Source organism: Plecotus auritus (assembly GCF_963455305.1).
Source record: "Plecotus auritus genome assembly, chromosome: X".
In the NCBI taxonomy this organism is placed as follows: Eukaryota; Metazoa; Chordata; class Mammalia; order Chiroptera; family Vespertilionidae; genus Plecotus; species Plecotus auritus.
Genome location: NC_137784.1, coordinates 112,895,781 through 112,918,176, shown reverse-complemented (window position 1 = coordinate 112,918,176; position 22,396 = coordinate 112,895,781). Strand labels below are relative to the sequence as shown.

Below are 22,396 nucleotides of genomic sequence, written 5' to 3'. Positions count from 1 at the left end.
AGAATAATACCAAACAAAAAGTTGCTAACAAACCATATGGTATTAACCATAAGTTTAACAGGAGTTAGAGGAGGACTGGAGACATCCCACAGAGCTTAAATCTTCTGAGCAATGACATGAACTTTATTTATGGCAGGGGAAACTTGCTATGCTTCTGCCATGTTGTAAGGATGAATGAGATGAAAGCATTCCAAGAAAGCAGTACTTCCCTCTGGATCTTATCATCTTGCTCTAAGATGATATGTTTTGGTACACAGTCTAGCATTTCTTTCATTTACCACAGAAAACATGATATAAATTAGGGGGAAATAATTGACAAAACAAAATATGAAGGTTATGGGGTTCAATCTCTGTTTTGTAATTTATACCAAGATCTATTGAGATGCCAAATCTCACATAAACCATATTTACTCTCCAGAGTCCTGCTTGAATAAAAGTGAGCCAAGAAAAGTGTCCTATGGGATAATTTTTATAGGAGAAATCTTTCAGTTAGAAATTTATCTTTAAACTAGTGGTCTGGTGCATGGATTCATGCACATTGAAAGGAAATTAACTAGAAGAAATATTTTAATATCGCTATTCGCCCTTTCTCTATAATAGAAGTGTCAGAGATGAAGTGTCAGAGGTACATTGTGCCAATAGTTGGTCTTCAGACATTTTGTCAATGATGCCACTTTCTTTCAGCTTCAGCATGTCAACAAAAACAACCAAATTCACTACTGACAATGAAAGATTGAAACACACACCAGTGAGAGCTTTATATGTATTATGCATGTGCGAGTCAATGTTTATTTTTAAATTGCCAGTGCATGTCATATGTATTGGCCGGTAGGTCAGTCAGATGGACGTATGGTCAGTCACTTAGCCTTATATATTGATAGATAGTCTACCTATTATCAGAATGTTCTTATGCATTGTAATTTTAATAGCAACTCTCTATTAGTAGAAAATGTGAGAATTTATTTTTGTAAAAAAAGTATCATAGGACTTTATTTGAAAAATATTTACAAAGTGATTACCATGGCCAAGGCACTGTGCACATACCAGCTCAGTGTTTCTCAAACTGTCTGTAATGAAGGATGAGTTTATTTTATATTATTTTTATTTTCTTTCTGACATTTACAAATACTTTGGGAAAATACAGTAAAACTGAATGATTAGAAAAACTTTAAAAATACAAAAGTAAGTTCATTTTCCCCAGCTTGCATGGCTTAGTGGTTGAGTGTCGACCTATGAACCAGAAGGTCATGGTTCGATTCCCAGTCAGGACACATGTCTTGCAGGCTCGATCCCCAGTGTGGGTTGTGCAGGCGGCAGCTGATCAATAATTCTCTCTCATCATTGATATTTCTATCTCTCTCTCCCTCTCCTTTCCTCTCTGAAATTAATACAAATATATTTTTTAAAATAAGTAATTTAAAAACAAATATTAGAGTCAATAGTGGGCCAACTCATCATGTGCATACATGTGGCAGCAACATCAAATTGCCACAGATGTTTCTTTTTTTCTTTCTTTTTTTTAAATACAGATAGACATTCTTTTTTTTTATTGTCTAAAGTTTTACATATGTCTCCTTTTTCCCCAATTGACCCCCTCCCCCATCCCTTTCCAGCCTGGGCAAGCCCCCACTGTCCCAGTGTCTGTGTCCTTTGGTTATGCTAATATGCATGCATATAAGTCCTTTGGTTGCTCTCTAATGCCCCCTCCCCTACCATTTGTCTCTAGATCGATCTATTCTTGTTCATCAAATTATGTTGATCATTATATCCCACATGAGTGAGATCATGTGATATTTATCTTTCTTCGACTGGCTTATTTCACTTAGCGTAATGTTCTCCAGTTCCATCCATGCTGTTGCAAATGGTAAAAGTTCCTTCTTTTTAATAGCAGCATAGTATTCCATTGTGTAGATGTACCACTGTTTTTTAATCCACTCATCTGCTGATGGGCACTTAGGCTGTTTCCAAATCTTAGCTATTGTAAATTGTGCTGCTTGAACATAGGGGTGCATATATTCTTTCTGATTGGTGTTTCTGTTTTCTTGGGATATAGTCCTAGAAGTGGGATTGCTGGGTCAAATGGGAGTTCCATTTTTAACTTTTTAGGAAACTCCATACTGTTCTCCACAGTGGCTACACCAGTCTGCATTCCCACCAGCAGTGCACAAGGGTTCCTTTTTCTCCACATCCTCGCCAGCACTTGTCTTTTGTTGATTTGTTGATGATAACCATTCTGACAGGTGTGAGATGGTACCTCATTGTTGTTTTGATTTGCATCTCTTGGATGATTAGTGACTTTGAGCAGGTTTTCATATGTCTCTGGGCCTCTGTATGTCCTCTTTAGAAAAGTGTCTATTTAGATCGTTTGATCATTTTTGATTGGATTGTTTATCTTCCTTTTGTTAAGTTGTATGAGTTCTCTGTAAATTTTGGAGATTAAACCCTTATCGCAAATATCATTGGCAAATATGTTCTCCCATGCAATGGGCTTTCTTGTTGTTTTGTTGATGGTTTCTTTTGCTGTGCAGAAGCTTTTTATTTTGATGTAGTCCCATTTGTTTATTTTCTCCTTAGTCTCCATTGTCCTAGGGGCTGTGTCTGTAAAGATATTGCTATGACATATGTCTGCTATTTTGCTGCATATGGCACAAACGTTTCTAAATGCTTACTCTCCATTTTGTTACAGACAGATAGCAAACAGTGCATGAACTAGCACAGGTACATAGAATGCACTTTGAGTAGCACTGTACTAGAGCAAGTACAGAGAAGAATAATATGAATCTCTGCTTATCTAAAGCTTACAAGTCATGGTGGAGACAAAAAAACATAAATATACATTTGTCGCACAATGTTGGTACAGTAGGTATAGCAGATTCTGGGCCTGGTTGGTAGTGTATGGTATGATCTGGTATTGACTGCTCTCCCCTTCCTTGGGCTGCAGCTCCCAAACTATACTGCTTCTCAAGAACAAAGTTCCTATGTAAAGTACAGCATAGGGGATATACTCAATAATATTGTAATAACTATGTATGGTGTCAGATAGATACTAGACTTATCGGGCTAATAATTTCATAAGGTATATAAATGTCTAATTACTATGTTGTACACCTGAAACTAATGCAATATTGTATGTCAGCTGAATGCTTTCATCTCATTCATCCTTAAAACATGAACTAAAAAATGACACAGTTTCCAATGGGTAGCCCATATGATAATTCTAGACTTAGGGATGGAAATAGGAATAGCCTTTTTTTCAAGAGATTCTGCTTTTGAAATTCCCTAAGCCTTAGGACAGTGGATGGGGCTTGGGAAATGGAATGAGAAAGGTAGTTGAAAGTATGAGCTGCTGTCTGAACTGGTTTGGCTCAGTGGATAGAGCATCGGCCTGCAGACTGAAGGGTCCCAGGTTTGATTCTGGTCAAGGGCATGTACCTTGGTTGTGGGCACATCCCCAGTAGGGAGTGTGCAGGAGGCAGCTGATTGATGTTTCTCTCTCATCAATGTTTCTAACTCTCTATCCCTCTCCCCTCCTCTCTGTAAAAAATCAATAAAATATATATTGAAAAAAAAGAAAGTATGAGCTGCTGCTTGTGGTGGTAGCTGTTAATTTTCTCCCATATGTTGCTGGGAATTCAGGGAGCTCTGGGGATGGGAAAGGGCCTCGATGATGTGAAGACTGTTGACTTATTGGGGACCCAGGCTCCAGACTATAAAGACCCAGAAAAACTTAATAAAGTTACTTAGAGGTTCTACACACCATACATCAAAATAAATACATTACAGTACCTTAACCACTATGTGTTTGGTCCACCATAGTTAAAGCAAAACAAAGTATGTGTGAATTGGAATGTGGCACATAAAGCCACACCTCAGGCATCACCAACCTTTAGATTTAGGTTGCCATACTCTTAATCACCGAATTACAAACCCTTTAAGTTTCTATAAAAAAACCAAATATTCTATTCAAGAAACACAAAATGTTTGGTATACTTAGTGTATATCTACCCAATAAAAAAATCAATGGGCTAGCTAGGGGTATGAAGAAATACATTATGAATCTAGATCAATATCCCTTATACAAATGAAGACAGAACAGAATAATTTTTTATCTGTAGTAATCAATATGATGCCACAAATAAGATTTTGAATGTTTTTTTTTTCAAGTCTTGGACTCTAACTTACAAGAACCTCAGTATACTTTGTGGACTTAGTGGGGGCAAATCATAGTCCCTGGTCTGAGGAGGGGCTATCTGCCCACAACTCATAATGCAACATCTCAGCCGGGCCTATTAATTTTCCATACACATTGAGCCAAATTCTGCCTGGGATTATTATGCAATTTTCAAAATGGCTTTAAGTCTTTTAACTTACAAAGTTACCATTTACATTGCACTGGCCTGCTGGGTGGGATGAATGAATGGACACTCTCTTTCCCAAAGGACCATAATTCATTCTCTGATCATAGCTTATACATTTGGGAAAATTGGGATCAGTGTGCCTGGCGCCTCCCCTCCCCTCTGCTCCACAAAGGAGTCATACACTGAAAGAGAAGGAGAGACAAAGTAGCTGTGTGCCATAGAGTGCAGAGGTGTGGCCAGGGAGGTGTTGACTGTGAGCAGCACCAGTTTAACATATAAGCAACTGTCTACATGATGTGATTTCAGGTGCATAAAAAAGGCCTCATTGCCCCTCAGTTTAAACACTCCCTTCCCACTGGCAAATGCCTGGAATTCCACAGTTTTCAGAGCTCTGTTCCTTTGGTTTAAAGCTTTGATCCCTGTTAAAATACTCATACCCCTGGGTGGGCAGTCCCATTATATCCTGTCAACCACATACACTGTAAGCAGATGAGTTTTAAAGTTTCTTCTCTGAAAACAGGTTTTCAGAGTAGTGTGAAGGGGAGAAGATAGTGGGTACCTGAGGGGGATGGGAAGAGAAGAGCACCAGCTGAGGGGCAAAGGGAACTGGGCTCAAGACAAACCATGTGTGCTTGTGTGGCCATGTGCATGGCGTTGTATGAGCCCCTCCTATGGCAGCAGCTGTTGAACACCCTTTCTTAACCCTCTCCCAGAAACCTTGATTTATGCTGCTTTTGGAGCCATGGAACCAGACTCTCCTCCCAGCTACAGCAAGATAATAGCTGCTGGCTACAGCTGGGAATTCTCAAATTCATTTAAACTGGAGACTAAGAATGAAAGGTGAAGAAAAGTTCTTCTGGGCCTGCTGTGCTAGGTAGCCTTTCTCTGAGGTCCAGAGAGAAAAATGTGGCCCAACGATGTTATCTAAATGTTTCCAACTGGGCCTGAAAGCATAAAACCATGAATTGTAGAAAGTGCACACCGGCTCAATCAGCACATCCTTTTATGTTTCTAGACTGATTGTTTCTCTTTGTCTCTTCTTGCTAAAGAGCAAGGATGAGTCATTGGCCTGACTTCTAACAGGAGAAAGGTATACAGTATATAATGAAACAAACAGATTTTATACTTAGGTAAAGGAATGGGATTTTAGTCAGTAAAATTACATGTCAGTGTAGAGGCAGAGTGGCCAACTGCCCATGGTGTTCCTGTGAGCTTTCTTGACTAAAAGCCTATTCCTCTGTGCCTTTTCCAGCACCTGAAATTCCACTGTTAGAGTCATCACTTGTGAGCTGGAAGGCTAGAAAATGTTTGAGAGGCACTTATAAAAATTGAAACCTTTGAGTAGCTGGGAGGAGTAGCAGAAGCTTTTAAGCAAAAGGCATATTTCAGAGAACCCCAGGGCCAGTTTGCCTATGACCTAGCCCAAATCGTAGTCATTCAGTCATTCACATACCACCCCAAAAGTTTTGCTATGTCCTCATATTCACAGTACTATTTAATATTTTTCTTTAAGCCAGCTCACATTTTATTGAAATAAATTTATCACAGCATTTGGCTTTGTCCTGATGGAATCATGGGTTGGATTCTCTCTCTCTCTCTCTCTCTCTCTCTCTCTCTCTCTCTCTCTCTCTATATATATATATATATATATATATATATATTCTAATTCATATTAAAATAGGTATTTATTAAAACAAAACTAAAAGACTTCACTGGCCCACATACCACACTTAACTTTGGAAGCACTGACCTGGTTCATACAAAGTGTATTAGATATAAAAGAATATATTACAAATAAGTTGCAATCCCCTTTTTCAAGGTACTCAGTACCCAGTAGTGAAAACAACTGTTGCCTTTGTAGTTAGTCACATGAACTCTGGAAGATCATGAATTTATGGGAGGTCATGTCTTCCTCTGTGGGGTCATGAAATTCAATCAATGCTTGCCTTCCAATCTGCCCTTTGGTCACAGGGCTCCACAGGTGGAACATATCAAACTCACCAGCCAAATTATGACTCTTAATTGGTGTTTCTTTTAAAGTGGATATGTCATTTGTCAAATGTTCAATGCAGGAGCAGGCCTAGCCCCAGGCAAAATTATGAAGTAGGAGAAGAATGCCAGATACATAGGCAGCACTCAAATGTTTGTTGAAAAAAGAATGAATGAGCTCTCCGTCCTTGACTCCTTCTCTCCCATCCCCCACATCCACTAGGTCACTAGGCCCTTTTAATTCTATCTCCTAAACATTGCTGGTAGTATTTTCCCCTTCCAAATCTTATCTGGCACAGCTTTTCTCGTTTCTTGTCTGGATTATTTTCACAGTCTCTTAACCAGCTTTCAAGTTTCTTCCTTCCCCAAGCCATTCACCACAATGTTGCTGGAGAGATCTTTTAATAAGGCAAATATGATCATGTCACTCCTCTACTTAAAATGTCCCTAAGTGGTTCCCTAGGCTCCTTCCCATGACTTTAAAACTCTGCATCATCTGGCACTTGCTTACCTCTGCTGCTTTGGCTGTTCTAAATCTCCAGCCTGAATCCTGCTACCTTCCAACTAGGCCATACCAAGCTCTCTCCTCTCAGTCTTTGTTCATGCTGCTTCTTTTTCCTTGGCACCCTTCTTCCCATCTTCTTTTCTCACCTCAACTCCTGCTGGACTTTCAAGCCTGAATTTAGGACACCATCTCTTCTGGAAAGCTTTCTCAGACCCTGTCTCTTGCCCCTTTAGAACTCTGCCTTTACCTCTATGTTAGCACTTACCTCATGCTGTGTTAACATTTTTCTGTTTGCTTGTCTTTCCCATTAGACTTGTAGCTCTTTGAAGTCAGGTACTATAGGTTAATCTTTGTATCCCCATTGTCTATTTGTGTCCCACAGTATCTGGTACATAGTACGAGTTCAAATATTTGCTATTGAACAAATGAATGAACAAATGAGCTCCTCAGTGACCTTCCCCTCCCTTTGCCTCTTTTCTCAGACCACAAGTTCTGGTAAATGACCTCATCTCCCCTGACCTAGCACTTCCTGGAGAATTCCTGGTGTGGAGGCTCTCCCTTTTCTTTACTTATTAAAACCTATGCTCACCTAGATCAGAAACAACACAATCAGATGATAAACGAATTCACACTGAGGTGTTAAGTCATTTCATTATACAAATACTGAGTTTCTACTTATGTGCTAAGGTGTGTGTGTGTGTGTGTGTGTGTGTGTGTGTCACAAAAAAGAATACACGGGTTAAAGATCCCTACTTAGGAGCATATAAGTAATGGCTAAATGCATTCCTCCTGTGAGAAGTATTTGCTTTTTAAAGAACTGGATTTCTAATGGTGAAATTTAAGCAGCAGACATGGAGAGTTGGGTGTAAGAGACATTTCAGCCTTCTATTTCACGTATGAAACAAGCTAGCTCTGGCTCACTGAATTTGCTGTGTAAATGATTTTCTAATGAGTTGGGCTGGCTTTAAGCCCCAGGTTATTTTGCTGTCACCAGTTATGCTTTACCTTATGAAGGATCACCTGGGACTGTCTTGCAGGAGACAGATTCTTTTAACATCCTGGGATCAGATGCTTTCTCCGACTTTGTGTGGTTTTATTGAATCAAACCTAGTAAGCCTCACAGGCTTTCAGACCTTCTAGGTACAGTATTCAAAGATAAGGCAGGCTGTGAACCCGCCAACGAGCCCCAGTTGCCATGGTTTGTGACTATTTGTAGGTCGGGTTTGTGAACCCAGCCGTAGCTGCAATGGGAAAACCTTTCGAGGGAAGCTCCTTGGAGATCAGAAAGAGGAGGTGGATTTTGTGCGGAGGAGGAAGACCTTGTGTGGCTCTGGTGGCCAGAGACAAGCTGGACCAGGCTGGAAAGAGACCTGTGGCAAAGTAGAGAGGGGCACTTAAACCAGAAAGGATGGAGATATTGCAAAAATCCGAAAGAGAAAAGCCCTCCCGGCGGTAGGCCAATGAGCGGCGGAAGGAGGAGTAAGGCTGGGGAACTTCTCCCAGAGCCAGTCAGAGGGGACGGCTGCAGGGAAGCCAATCAGCACGCCGAGCCCGCAGACCCTCTGCAGTAGTTGTGCCAGAACGCCCTGTGTGGAACGGCGGCGAAGGGGGTGCGGGGCCGGGCGGCCGGGAGCTATCTCACGCGCTCAGAGCCTGCATCTCGTGCAGCCCTAGTGGATCCCGGCGCCGCGGGGCTCAAACAGTCCCCGCAGCCTGGCGCCCCACACCCGCAGGATCGCCATCGCCCCTTGGCCGCGCAGTTGGCCTCGCTCCGCCCCGCCCCGCCCCGCCCCGCCTGGTCCCTCCTAGCCCCGCCCCTCCTCGGCTGGCTCCGCCCCGCCTGTGCTGCCGAGCGTTCCCGCCCTCGCTCAGTGCTCAGGTAGCTGCGAGGAAACTTTTGCAGCGGCTGGGTAACGGCACGTCTCCCGCTCTTCCAGCCACTGCTAGGCTTGCTGCTTCTGGGACTGCTCTCGTCCCCGCCGCCACTCTCCCGCGCTCCCCTCGCTCCCCGCCCAGCAGGATGGCAGGGACCTTGCGCACCGCGTGCTTCGTGGTGGCGATGCTGCTCAACTTGGACTTCCCGGGACAGGCGCAGCCTCCACCCCCGCCACCGGACGCCACCTGTCACCAGGTTCGCTCCTTTTTCCAGAGACTGCAGCCCGGACTCAAGTGGGTGCCTGAAACCCCCGTACCAGGTGAGGAGGAGTCCCTTAAGCTTTCCCCGCGCCCAGCATAGAACCCGGGGGCGCGTGGTGGCAGTAACCCGAGTGCTCTAACCCTGTGAGGCCATGGTCGTGAGCACCCAGGGGCACCGGGGGTGCTAGTTGTGCCCGAGACAGACCAGGTCTCCCGAGGAAGGAAGAAGAGTGTGTGTGGACCGTGGCTGCATTCCCTGTACTCGCTCTGCTGTCAGGGAAGGTGCTAGTGGGGAGGATCGGCGGTGATGGCCTGTTCCGGAGCGCCCATTTTTTTTGGGAGGGCGGGAAGGTGGGAGCTGGCTCCCAGGGCCTCTGGGAACGGGCGCCTCATATCCAAACCGGTGCCTTGAGAATTTGCCACGCTTGCTCGCACGTACGTGCCAAAATTTCAGCCAAAGCTAGACCGAAGCTCCGGCCATTCTGTCCCCAACCTGCCCCCCGGCCCTACTTCCCGCAGCTTGGGTTCCCGAGCTCGTGGGCCCAAGTGCAGACAAAGTTGAGGTCAGGTCTCCAAATCTGCAGTGGTAGGTAAAGACACACAGAAGGAAACTTTTGAGAGTGAGGGTCTCCTAAATGAGGACTGAGCCTTTTCCTCGAAACATTGTCCCTTCTCTAGGTTGGCAAAATCTCTTCAAAAATGGTGCTGCTGGCCCAGGGAGCAGGAGTCCAAAGATGATATAACTCCTCCCCCTCTCAAATTCATCAGCCTTTTTGACAGGCTGGACCCTGAAGGAAAGATTATTTTAGGTGGAGGAAAGTTCCTGAATGCCTGCCTGCCTTTTGTTCTACACTATGAGGTCTCGTTGTAAGGGCATATTTTATCCTTAGCTGAGGGCTGCCGCTGTCAACAGATGAATATTAATGGCCTTGTGTGATTGACTGTCCCACGGTCAATCCTAAAAGCCTACCTTAGAATATCATCAGAATAAGTTGCTACACTGACAGTGAGGGCAAGAAGAGTCGGTTTCAAACAGGTTAATTTAGCCAGAGGTGCACTCTGAAGAAAAGGCGGGTAGATTCACAAACCTTAAGATGTTTGTGGCCTCCTGGGTCTCTTCTCAAACCATGCATCTAGGGAAGCGCGGATCCCGTGCTTCTGAGGGATCCGGGAACCACCCTCGCCCAAACTAGGCTCTTGGCTCTCAACAAGTCAGAGAGGCGGGTCTGATGGTTGGACCAAGTTGTGAGTGTGATGCGCACCCTGTGGGCACTGCCAGCCAGCGTTCACTAGCGGGAGGTTACCTAGGCAGCCAGCGCGCCCTCGGTGCCCTCAGCCTTTTCTTTAGGTGGATAAAAAGCCGAGCGAGCATGCTGTTTAGTTGCAAAGGTAATTGGTCACCTTTTTTGGTGACTGAAATGCATTTGTGCATATGTTAAATATTGCTTTGCAGGACTTCCCTCTAAGGAAGGGTATAACTACTACTTCCACTGTTAAGTGTTAATAGCATACCACGTGGGCGTGTGCAGGAGCTGTAAGGGGCAACCTATGAATCAGTTCCACAGAGCTGAAACAACAGGCGAATCTCTCTCCCCCTCAAAGTGCTATGGTATTAGATTGCTAAAGCCAGAGAACATGCTTTTGGTCATAATATAAAAATTGGTCTTCACAAGATGAGTCCCCATAATATGGGTGATTTGAATTCAGGGAGTAAAGGTTGTGCTTAAAAGAAGAAAACGGCCAGAGGGAATGCAGATACTGATTGAGCAACCCCCTCTACACACACTCAGGCTTTCGCTCCTCCCCTCTTCCCCTCCCCCAGCTCTCTGGCTGCCTGCCTCTTTGCAGCATCTGTATAAAAGTATTGGGAGGGCCCACACACTGTGTGTATGAGATTTGGCCTGCACCCACCTCCTTCCCAGCTCCCTTACTCTGGTCCTAAGGATGGCCATACTATAGAGAACAACAGGAACTGGTAAATTTATTATTTCCCACTAGTATTTCTCAAACCCCATAGGAAAAATCACTTTCCAAGGGTTTTTGCCATATAAACCCTATTTCACTTCCATTTAACATATGCAGTGTTGACTACCTTCTACATGGCAGGCACTGTTCTGACTTGCCTTGGAGCAAAGCCAAAATTCAAATATGGTGATATCCATACAGCTACCATATATCCTGGATTTACTGGGGCAGTGCATATTTCCAGTACTTTGTTCTGGCATAAGACCATGTGTTCTGAATTTTAGTTGAGCAAATATCGTCACTGTAGGTATGGAAAACATGGTGAAAATTCTAATGTCCATGTGTGGAAAGAGCTCATCAGTATTTCAGAGCAGAGACAATAATGGCAGACTAAATAGAATGGCAAATGTATAATTTCAAAGTGAATAAATGTGTCATTTGCTGCTGTTGATTAGTGGTTGGAAATTGAAAGAGAGCTGCAAATTATTTGAGTTACGAACCATCACGATGGCCACTTTTCATCTCCCCCCCAATCTATATTTTAAGCTATGTTTAGTTTACTCGCTCCACTGTTTTAACTGTATTAAAGCTTTCTTTGTCCCAGATAAAATGAGATTGGGTAACAGGAGAAATCCCCAAGAATGTCCTGTCTCACTTAGGAGGAGCATTTGGAATTGAGTGCTAACTTTGGCCATTAGCAGAATTGGGTTAGAGTGGATAAGGTACATTTCTTATGCTAATATGGATGAAACTAAATGGCATTTGAAATCAGCCAGCCTAAAAAATAAATCACTGGTGCTGAAGGACTACACTAGACTTCCCCAAAACTGCTCTAAAGCCTTACAATCTCATGTTCCCATTTCTTTTAGAGTGTTCAAAGGCACAGGATAGTGATTCTAATAGTATGTTCCCAAAATCCATAGATCTTTTCATACCCCAGTCTTTTTTTAAGGATTTGTAACTTGGAAAGCACCACAGATGGAAACCAGGCACACAGAGTTAGCATTTGGCAGAAAAATCCATATAACTGACTTTCAGTGTAGTTCTTTTGCCCTTATTTAATTTAGAAAAATTCAGAAAAAAAGCCAATGAGCTCATAAGTCTAGATGTTTATTTTGTTTTGCTTAACCTACCCACAGGCGCAATCAAGAATGGATACAATTTTAGACAAGGAAAGTGAGTTAGTAATCAGACAATGATGTTTCCAATTGTCTCAAGGGAATGTTACAGAAGTCTGAAAAAAATTCCTCTAAACAAAAATCAAGTGTAATTCACTTTATGAATGCCATACACCACTTTTTTAGGGGGATGATGGTGAAGGGGAAGGATGAGGATGAGAAAATCAAACAAACTGTGGAAGTGTTGCAACTCCCTAAAGATTGAGGAATCTTGCCTTAGAGGGCCTTGTAAAATGCAAGAACCATTGCAGAAGGCCAAATGCCCGTATGGGTAAAAGGCAGCCTTTAAGAGCCAAATAGACTTGGAGTTTCTCAAAACAGATGAAACAACATAAAGATAAAAATCGGCGTTTTTGAAACAGAGGACGTTTGGTATTTGTTGTTGTTTTTTAAAGTGTCAGAACTAGTAACTGTATCTGGGTTGCCAGCTGTGGCTCCCCAATTAGTTTGAAGCAGTTAGTGGTCCTGATGTCCGGAAGAGAAAGTGAGGTGTGGGAGGTTTTTTCCTCCTCTGAGATTGCACTAAACATTTGGGTGAGCAGGTGATTTGTTAAAACTTTGAAAGAGTTGTATTATTGTTTGTTAACTTGAAACAGTTTAGAGAATTTTTTCAAATGTTGTCTGAATAGATTTATTATATTAATCCTGATGATTGGTGCCTAGATGTGCTTAGAGGGGCGCCTCAATCTGATTGAAAAGATGGCTGATGATCAGTGGAGCACCTTGGCCTGAAAGGACACTGACTGCCTGCTCCTTGGTAGGCTGTGTGTTAGGTGCTGGGGGTATCAGAGGGGTTAGAAACAGTCTCTTTTGTCAAGGCGCTCACACTCTAGTGGGGGAGCATACAAGTAAACATGCTCTCAGGAAACTTGTAGGATTAAATAGGGTGAAAAGGGCTAGAAAATACCTCCAGGAAATTGGCTGAAATGGTCACAATAGCCAGCGTGGGGAAGGGAAAAGAACTGAAGAGATGAAGAGTGAGATAGGGAAGAATCTCTTAATAGGACCGCCATCTTAAAAAGTTTTCTTAATTCTTGGAGGAAATTCCGTTTGTAAGCATTAGGAAAAACAGGCATAAGAAGGTTTTGATGGGTGCTAGATGCCAAGGATAGTGTCAGTTTTGCAACTCTTTCTCCCTTATGGGCTGATAGGTTGTATCCAGTATTTTGATGTAATATATTTGAGCATTCTGTTACTTCCATCTTTAGAGTTGTAATGTTGGTTGTTCATTGTAGCCTAGAAAAAGGCTGCTTATTATCAACCTGGGGGGAAAGAGTCCTGGATTTGTCTGCTATAAGACAAGACAGAAAAATATGTTTTCTCCTTAAATGGCAGCTATCAATGACCCTGCCAACTTTAGAGTTTGATGCATATACAAAAACATGGGTCTTAAGGGGTATCTTATTGCTCATTTCCAAGAAAATTGAAGATAATCACTTGTAACTTGTGCACACGATACATCATTTGGAAAGAATTTCGCTGGGGATCATATTGCTCAACTGAAAAGTTCTGGCATGCTGAATTTGTACATTTTTGTGAATGCTTCCTTTTACTCTGATCTCTAGCTTTTTTTCTGCATATGGTTGTTTGTATGTTTTAGATTATAAGCTTCTTAAAGGGAAAGCACTGCTTTTGATGCAGTGTTGAACACCATGTTAAGAGTACCATAGAGCATTTAGTAAATAATTGACAATAATGTAATTTATAGATTATTATGTATTCTTTATGAACTCTCAAATTATTTCTTAAGCTATATGTCACCTTACTTATTTTAAAAGCCTAAGTCCAGATTTTTTGTAGCATATTATTGGGGTATGTGGACAAACTTTTCGGACAACCTCTATTTTGACTAGAGACAGATTCAGGCTTACTTCCATTAGCTGGCAACTCTTACTATCAGGCAGGGCTTATTAATATTGAGTACTCAAAGAACAAATTGAAATTAACAATGTTGTTATGACTGGCTTAGTATCATTAAAGAGCAACAATTATTATAGCACATAAATTGTAAGACATCTCTTAAATTAAACTCTCTGATTTAATGTCAGCTAAACCTTTCTTGCGAATGTTGACATGACCATATTTGGGAATTGAGCTATAACACAAGCCCAGACCTGTTGAAGTACCTCACAGATTTCTGTAGCTTGGGATCAGAATTTGTGTATAGGCTCAAATCAAGAGATCATACCAGGAGCAAACACCTATTCAGCCCTAGCCAAGTTTGTAAATGGGTTTGATTTTTTTTGGTAATCTAAGGTCTAATGGAAAGTGTGGGCAGAACAATCCCCCACTCATCTGCCTATATTTAGCAAATAGTATGGTTTGAAATAGGATCCCCTAGCACTCCATTAAGAAACGAGCATCAGAAAATAGAATCTAAGTCATGGGCCCCAGCCTTGCTTTAGAGACAGCAATGTGAATTTACTTTCTGAGATGTAATGACAGGGAGAACGCAATTCAGAAAGCAAGGTGAAGATGGGCATATCAGCAAAGAAAATGTGTGTTCTGAAATACTATGTGTGTGGGTGAAATGTTCATTTAGACATGATAGTCTCACTTGAATACCTTGTTGAATACATAAGTAAAGATTTAGTTCTGTTCTCCAAATTAGACCAATTAAAGATCAATTATCCAAGTGAAAATGATTAGAAATACCTGCCGGCCATTTTTAAACAAAAATGAATCCAGATTGATTAACAAAGAAGGCATTTTCACTTTTGAGTCTGTATGTAGCTGAATAAAGCCTTGAAAATTTGTATTTTTCCTTATGAATAAAAGGGAGTCAATGTTAAGATCAAAATGCATGGCTAGTGTTCCAAACAGTTAATTACTGATAGTAGCTGAAATTGTATTTATATACTAGATTAGTAAATCAACCCAGCTCTTTGACGTATACTTAATAGGTTTATATTGATAAGTAATTGATAGGGAGATAAAATACAAGTGAAAGTGGCAATAAGAAAGGACAAGGATGGTAAAGCCACTATAAAAGAAACCTCCACACATTGTATTCCATCCATCCACCTGAAAATTGAAAGATGTACATTTCTCAGTAGTGATGATTTTGAAAATATTCTGTATTTTTCAAAATTTCTATCCATAATGAAGTGTTTATTTCTTATACACCCAGAATAAGGCAAACTTTTAGAGTAGAATTTTAGTTGGGCTTTTGGAGTCTACCTTTTGAAAATGAGTTTTTTACTGGATAATTATAAATTCTGATTATGACATCTTCAAGGTCATAATATTCCTATTAGACTGTGATCTCCTTGAAGTTAAGGGTTGTATCTTATCTTTGTGTCCTTAGTGCCTATCACAGTGCATGGTACAATTAATAGGTACTCAATGAGTATTTATGGACTAAATGAATAATTGGAGTTAGAATAATATTATGAACATAACAATTCCATAAACCAATATTTAGGTACTTGATTTATTTTTACTTATATACTAAGGTTTCTAAAAGAGTGACTACTTTTTTTTTCAGGTCAAAAATCCCTTTATGGTCTATAGGTACCTGGTAAAGAACTTTGGTTTAGTTCATTTGGCTACACTATAACTCCCTAGAAAAAGTAGACTAGCTAGATTTTACAAGAAGTGAGTAGTTTATTTTTCTTTTAAAAATATATTTTTTATTGATTTTTTACAGAGAGGAAGGGAGGAGGGATAGAGAGTTAGAAACATCAATGAGAGAGAAACATTGATCAGCTGCCTCCTGCACACCCCCCACTCGGGATGTGCCCACAACCAAGGTACATGCCCTTGACCAGAATCGAACCTGGGACCCTTGAGTCCGCAGGCCGACGCTCTATCCACTGAGCCAAACCGGCCAGGGCAAGAAGTGAGTAGTTTAAAGATAAATTAAATAAATCCACATATACATAAATGCATATATTTATCTTCACTTTATTTAGGTTTGTGAAAATGATGCAACTTGGTGTGAGTTACAGAAACATATACTGAATGTATGTAAGTTTTTCCTCAGTGTTTGGTGTTTCTTACCTATAACATCAAACTTCATAAATGTACATTTCAAAGGATATAACCTAAAGTGGATTTTCAGCCATGGAAATTTTATTGGAGTAGGATAAAGGGCTTCTTGAGAAATTTCTTAATTTCTGTAAGCATTAGGGCAAACTTTTAAAGTCAGCTGAGAAAACTCAATTACTTGGCTAGAGATGACCCATTAGGATTTCTTTCAGCTAAAGGCCCAAGTAGGAAAGAGGGTAGAAAAGAAAGGGATAATGTTCATTTGAAAATAATATAAAAATTCTGTTGGATAGTTTCCTCCTTAGTCATGGTTCTGCTCCCTTCCTCACACACTCTGCATACTGGTAGTTATAGTATGTACTAGAGGCCTGGTACACGAAATTCGTGCATGGGGGGGGTGTCCCTCAGCCCAGTCTGCACCCTCTCCAATCTGGGACCCCTCGAGGGATGTCTGACTGCCCGTTTAGGCCCAATCCCACCGGATTGATGCCCAGCCTGATTGATGCCTAACTGCTTCCCTGCCAGCCTGTTTTCCCCTAACTGCCCCCCCCCCCTGCAGGCCTGGTCACCCCTAACTGCCCTCCCCTGCACGCCTGGTCACTCCCAACTACCCTCCCCTGCAGGCCTGGGTCCCTCCCAACTGCCTTTCCCTGCAGGCCTGGTCACCCCCAACTTCCCTCCTCTGCCGGCTTGGTCACCCCTAACTGCCGTCCCCTGCAGGCTTGATCGCCCTCAACTGCTCTCCCTTGCAGGCCTGGTCCCTCCCAACTGCCCTTCCCTGCTGGCCTGATCGCCCACAGCTGCCCTCCCTTGCAGGCCTGGTCCCTCCCAACTGCCCTCCCTTGCTGGCCATCTTGTGGTGGCCATCTTGTGTCCACATGGGGGCAGGATCTTTGACCACATAGTGGCAGCCATCTTGTGTGTTGGAGTGATGGTCAATCTGCATATTACTCTTTTATTAGATAGGATAGAGGCCTGGTGCATGGGTGGGGGCCAGCTGTTTTGCCCTGAAGGGTGTCCCAGATCAGAGTGGGGGTTCCCTTGGGGCGTGGGGCGGCCTGGGCGAGGGGCCTGTGGTGGTTTGCAGGCCAGCCACACCCCCTGGCGACCCAAGTGGAGGCCCTGGTATCTGGGGTTTATTTATCTTCTACAATTGAAACTTTGTAGCCTGGAGCAGAGCCAAGCCTTCTGCTTGCTCCATGGCAGCAGCCATTTTTGGGGGGATTTATGTATCTTCTATAATTGAAACTTTGTAGCCTTAAGCGGAGGCATGGGCCAGCCAGGGTGTGTGGAAAGCTTGGCATCCTCCATCGCCGGGGGCAACCTTAGCCTCCTGCTCTTTCCAGCTCCGTGGCTGCTGCCATTTCTGTTTGGATTTATGTATCTTCTATCATTGAAACTTTGTAGTCTTGAGTGGAGGCCTAGGCCGGCAAAGGCAGGCGGAAAGCTTTGCTTCCTCCATTGCCGGGGAAACCCAAGCCTCCCTCCTGCTCTCTGTGGCCGTAGCCATCTTGGTTGGTTTTATTTGCATATTTGCACCTGATTGGCTTGTGGGCGTGGCTTGTGGGTGTAGTGGAGTGATAGTTAATTTGCATATTACTCTTTTATTCGATAAGATTGTGGAATCCTATGAATCTCCATTGCTGTTTGTAAAATTTTGGTTTGGATTATTGAAGCTGAGGGAAATCTGGTGAAGAGAGGAAGTGTTAGAGTGATGGACACAAGAAGGATATTAAAAGCCTTCACTCTGGTATATATTAGAAAGTTAACTGGTACATAATAGATCTAAGGGATTGGAAAATATTTAAATATGGAAATTTACATGTGTGCGGAGATAATACAGAGACATCTCCCAATTGCATTTTTTCCCCCAGAAATACTTTGTATTTTTCATACTTAATATTCATGTTTTTTAAGTATATAGCTTATTCATAGCCTCTGTCAGACCCTATGCTTGTTGAATGCAGAAGCCATGTTTGATTGGATCCTCTAGATTGGTGAGTAGAATGGCTTGTACAGAGTTATTAATAAAAGTTTGGAATGAATGTAAGAATAAACAGGTAAAGACATAGTCTAGAGCAGTGGTTGGCAAACTCATTAGTCAACAGAGCCAAATATCAACAGTATAACGATTGAAATTTCTTTTGAGAGCCTAATTTTTTAAACTTAAACTTCTTCTAACGCCACTTCTTCAAAATAGACTCGCCCAGGCCATTGTGTTTTGTGGAAGAGCCACACTCAAGGGGCCAAAGAGCCGCATGTGGCTCACGAGCCGCAGTTTGCCGACCACTGGTCTAGAGGAATTGATCACTGTCGAACGAGATCCTACAATGGCATATATCTAGAGAATGACATTCTCTGAATGCATCATTGTCTCAGTTGATCTTCAGCAGAGACTGAGGAAGGAGTGGTAGAGTGAAAGCTTCTTTATTCTCTTGCACCCTGGGAGCCTTGTTGCCCCTCTGCCAAAACTGAAATTTGAGGAGGATATGTCAAGTAGACTGACATTTTCAGCTTCAGCTTTATCTAAATGTGGTGTTTGAATATGTTTTATATATTTATGTTGATAGATTATATATGTATGAATATATATTTCTGTTGTTTTGATAACAATGAATAATTATGTGCTATTTAAACTGCTTGAAAGTTGTTAAATTGTTACTCTAAGCAGTGGGTGGTCTTTCACAATCATACCTTACATTTGTGTCCTGAAAGCCTTGCTTTCATATATCTTAGTTACAAACAATGTAGCCACTCATAAAGTATCTGCAGGGTCTGGATTCCACCAACTTGCTTGGTTCCAACACACACACACACACACACACACACACACACACACACACACACACCACATACAGTCATACATATACACATATAATATTTCTACATCTGTACACCCTTCATAATCTAGAGAATAAGACTAACTTACACTTAGAAGAACTAGGAGATACAACTTTTCAGAGCTCAAATAAACAATTTTCAGTTAGATTGGTCCCAAATTGTTTCAGAGCTAATTGTCATTGCTATCATAGAGTTACTGCACATTTATCAAGTTCCATCATTTCCCTAAGTACAGAGATGTGATCTTCATTAAAGTAGTGATGGTCAATTCATATTGTAAATTTGGCTCATTTTGGAAAACTACTTCTAGCCCTGGCTGCAATTCATGTTGAGCTCCATAGAAATGAGAATGTGACCCAAGAGGCCCTTTCCAGGTTATGTTTCATGGACTGATTGTATTAGGGACTACATTTAACTATTTTGGAAAACATGGGAAGTCTCTGAAAAGGAACCTACTAATAGTGAACTTTATATGCTGTCTCTGCATAAATATTTAAAAGTTTTTTATTCATTTTTTACTTCAACCAACATTTATTGAGCACTGATTCTGTGCCAGGTACAGAGCTAGGAGCTCATGAATAAGATAAAATCACTGCCTAAGGAGGGAGCTAAATAAGGAAAACCATGGATGTCAAGGCAGTAATATGAGAGCTGCCATAGAGCTAGGCACCCTGTGGGGGTTCTGAGAGCTGTTGAGCTATAGAGGAAAGGTACCTAGTTCCCTTAAGCACATTCATAATTTGCCTAGGTATGTGCAAATGTACAAAGCTAAGAGATAAAATGACATATTTGTTGGACTGAAATAGTTTGGATTGGTTGGAGCACAGATGTGGGGAAATGGAGGAAAGATGAACTAGAGAAATAGGTAGGAAATACTGAAGTATTTCCTTACACTGTATCCAAGAATGATGAGGATCCATGAAAATATTTAAAGAAGAGAAAATGTTAATCAGTATAGAGGATGACTGGAGAGAGTGGTAGCAGCGGATTTTAATAATGCAAGTGAAAAGGTGGGGCAATAAATGGGAGAATAAAATACTAATTTGAGAGAATAACTTGGTGACTGGATATGAGGATAGAAGGGAGAGTCTAGAACTTCTAGTTTTTCTGGATGGTGAGACTATGGCACATAATAAGTGCCCAGTATGCATTTGTTGAATAAATGAATAGATATAAGATGAACCTATTTTTAAAATGTATTATTGGGTTTTTTTAGAAAGAGAGGAAGGTAGAGGGAGAGAAGGAGGGAGGGAGAAATCTGTGCAAGAGAGAAATGTTGATCAGCTGCCTCCCACAAGCATCCCGACCAGGGATCCAGCCTGCAATCTGGGCATGTGCCCTGATCGGGAATAGAATAGGTGACCTTTCAGTGCATGGGATGATGCTCAGCCAATGGAGCCACACCAGCCAGGGCTAGAGGAACCTATTTTTAAGGGTTGAAATAATCAGTTCGATTTTGGACAGGTTGACTTTGAGTGGTTCCTTTGATCACTGAGGCAGAAATGTTGCTAGGTAGTTGAGGTTGCGTTTCGGATCACAGAATAGAGAAATCAGGACTGTAGATACATACTTGTACATTATCAGCATATTCTAGATGGTAATTGAAACTCTGGGAATAGATAAGATCACTGGGAAAGAGTGTATATATTCTTCTGGAGTTCAGAAGAAGCATAGTTGGGATTCATCAGCATATAGGCTCAAGTTGTAAGTCATGGGTGTGGATGATGTTTTCCAGGGTTTTGTATGTGACATGTCTTAAGATGTATTTTGCAAACATCTGGTGATTAAAAAAACTGCCAACGACTTCAAGAATTCTCTTGATTAAGAGAAAGTATGAGTATATGTTGTCACGGTCCAAGACTTTGGCGCGCGCGCACACACACACACACACACACACACACGGTGGGGCAGAAACTTCTATGTAGAGAAATACATTCGGATCAAGGGATTAGATTTCTATGATTTTTGATAGCAGTAGTTAATAATTATGTGTTAGTTAAACTGTTTGAAAATTGTTGTTACTCTTAGCAGTGGGTGGTCTTTCACAATCATACTTAGATTTGTGTCGTGAAAACCTTCCTTTCATATATCTTACATACGAACTATGCAGCCACTCATAAAGTTTCTGCAAGTTCTGAGTTCCACCAACCTGCCTGATTCCAACATGTAGGTCCTCTTTTCCTCCCCTTGCAGAGCACTCTCTCACTTTGGAGAGTGAAAGTAGCAACAGTGTGTAGCTTTTGGAGCTCTGGTCTCTATTCTGCTTCAGACTTGGCCCTGCGGGCTAGTCTCTGAAACATGTGATTCCAAACAAATACTAGAAATACTTATGTAATTGGGCTGATCTTTTCTTAAATGTCTATGGAGATGTAATGATTTTTTTTTGGTTAGTGTGAGGAGAGGTTTGTATAATTTTATGTTTCTCTGGCATGAATGGTTTCTTTAATTTCATTGCTGTTTATTTAAGAGGTTACCTTCACCAGAGTTTATAATTTCATTCAACGTAAGCTTGAAACTCTCTGTTCTCCAATATATTTTTGGAAGTCCCTTTCAGGTTTATGGGATTGTTTGGAAGGGCCAAAAAGAAGCTCATGGAAACTACCATTATGGAGTGTCAACTATGTGCAAGTTGTTTTATATTTAATCTCTCATTTAATCTGCCTAGCAAACCTGAAAGGTAGGTGGTGTTATCTCCATTTTACTGATGAAAGGTTTACTCTCCCAATGGTGTAAGTGGTAGAGTCAGGATTTGCCTCCAGATTTGTCTCATTCCATAGTTCATGCTCTTTCCAGTGTACCCATTGGATTATGAGGGGAGGGAATATGGTCTAGATATAAAGTATTTGACTTAAATTCCCACACTCCTTTGACTTTAGTCACGTTGTTTACTCTGGGTTCCCCTCCTACTGTAAAGCTGAATCTGTCTTTGTTTGTTTGCCCTCTTCTTCCCAATCCTTATTAGAAGCTAGTGTTTCAGTAGCGCTTGTCCTTTGCCTTTTCTGTTCTCTCTCTGTTCATTCCCACACCCATTCCCATGACTTCATTATCTTTGCCGTTTGAATAATTCCCACATCTCTTTCCAACCTGACCTCTTCCTTGTTTTCCAGTTCAGTATTTCCCAGTTGCTTGCTGGCTGTCTCCATCCAGGAGTCCTGCCAGTGTTTCACTTTCAACAGAGACAAAAATTAATCCATCATTTTATTTTCCTATTTGCACAAACCTGCCTCTCTCCAACATTCTACATTTGTGGTGATAGCATCTCTGTCTGGTACCCAGATTGGAACCCTGAAATCATCCTTGACTTCTCTTTTTACACATCTCAAACCCAGATTAAATTGTTAAATTCTGTAAGTTTGCTTCCATCATGTCTCTCACTCTTACCCCTTGGAATGTGTGCCCTCTACTTAAGAATAATAGGCTAACTCATTACTGAA

General features: G+C 41.7%; 1 protein-coding gene across 2 annotated transcripts in view; it reads left to right on the top strand.

Moving 5' to 3' along the window:
- The window catches only part of GPC3 (glypican 3), a 658,140-nt gene that overhangs the window by 170,668 nt on the left and 465,076 nt on the right, over positions 1-22,396 (top strand). Inside the window, exon 1 of one of the 2 annotated variants that reach the window (XM_080652922.1) lies at positions 8,370-9,047. The exons of the other annotated variant lie outside the window; for it this stretch is intronic. Coding sequence (XP_080509048.1) covers positions 8,873-9,047 — 175 coding nt within the window. The 5' untranslated portion in view covers positions 8,370-8,872. Of the gene's footprint in view, positions 1-8,369; positions 9,048-22,396 lie in introns of those variants that run through there. 2 annotated transcript variants of the gene reach the window in all.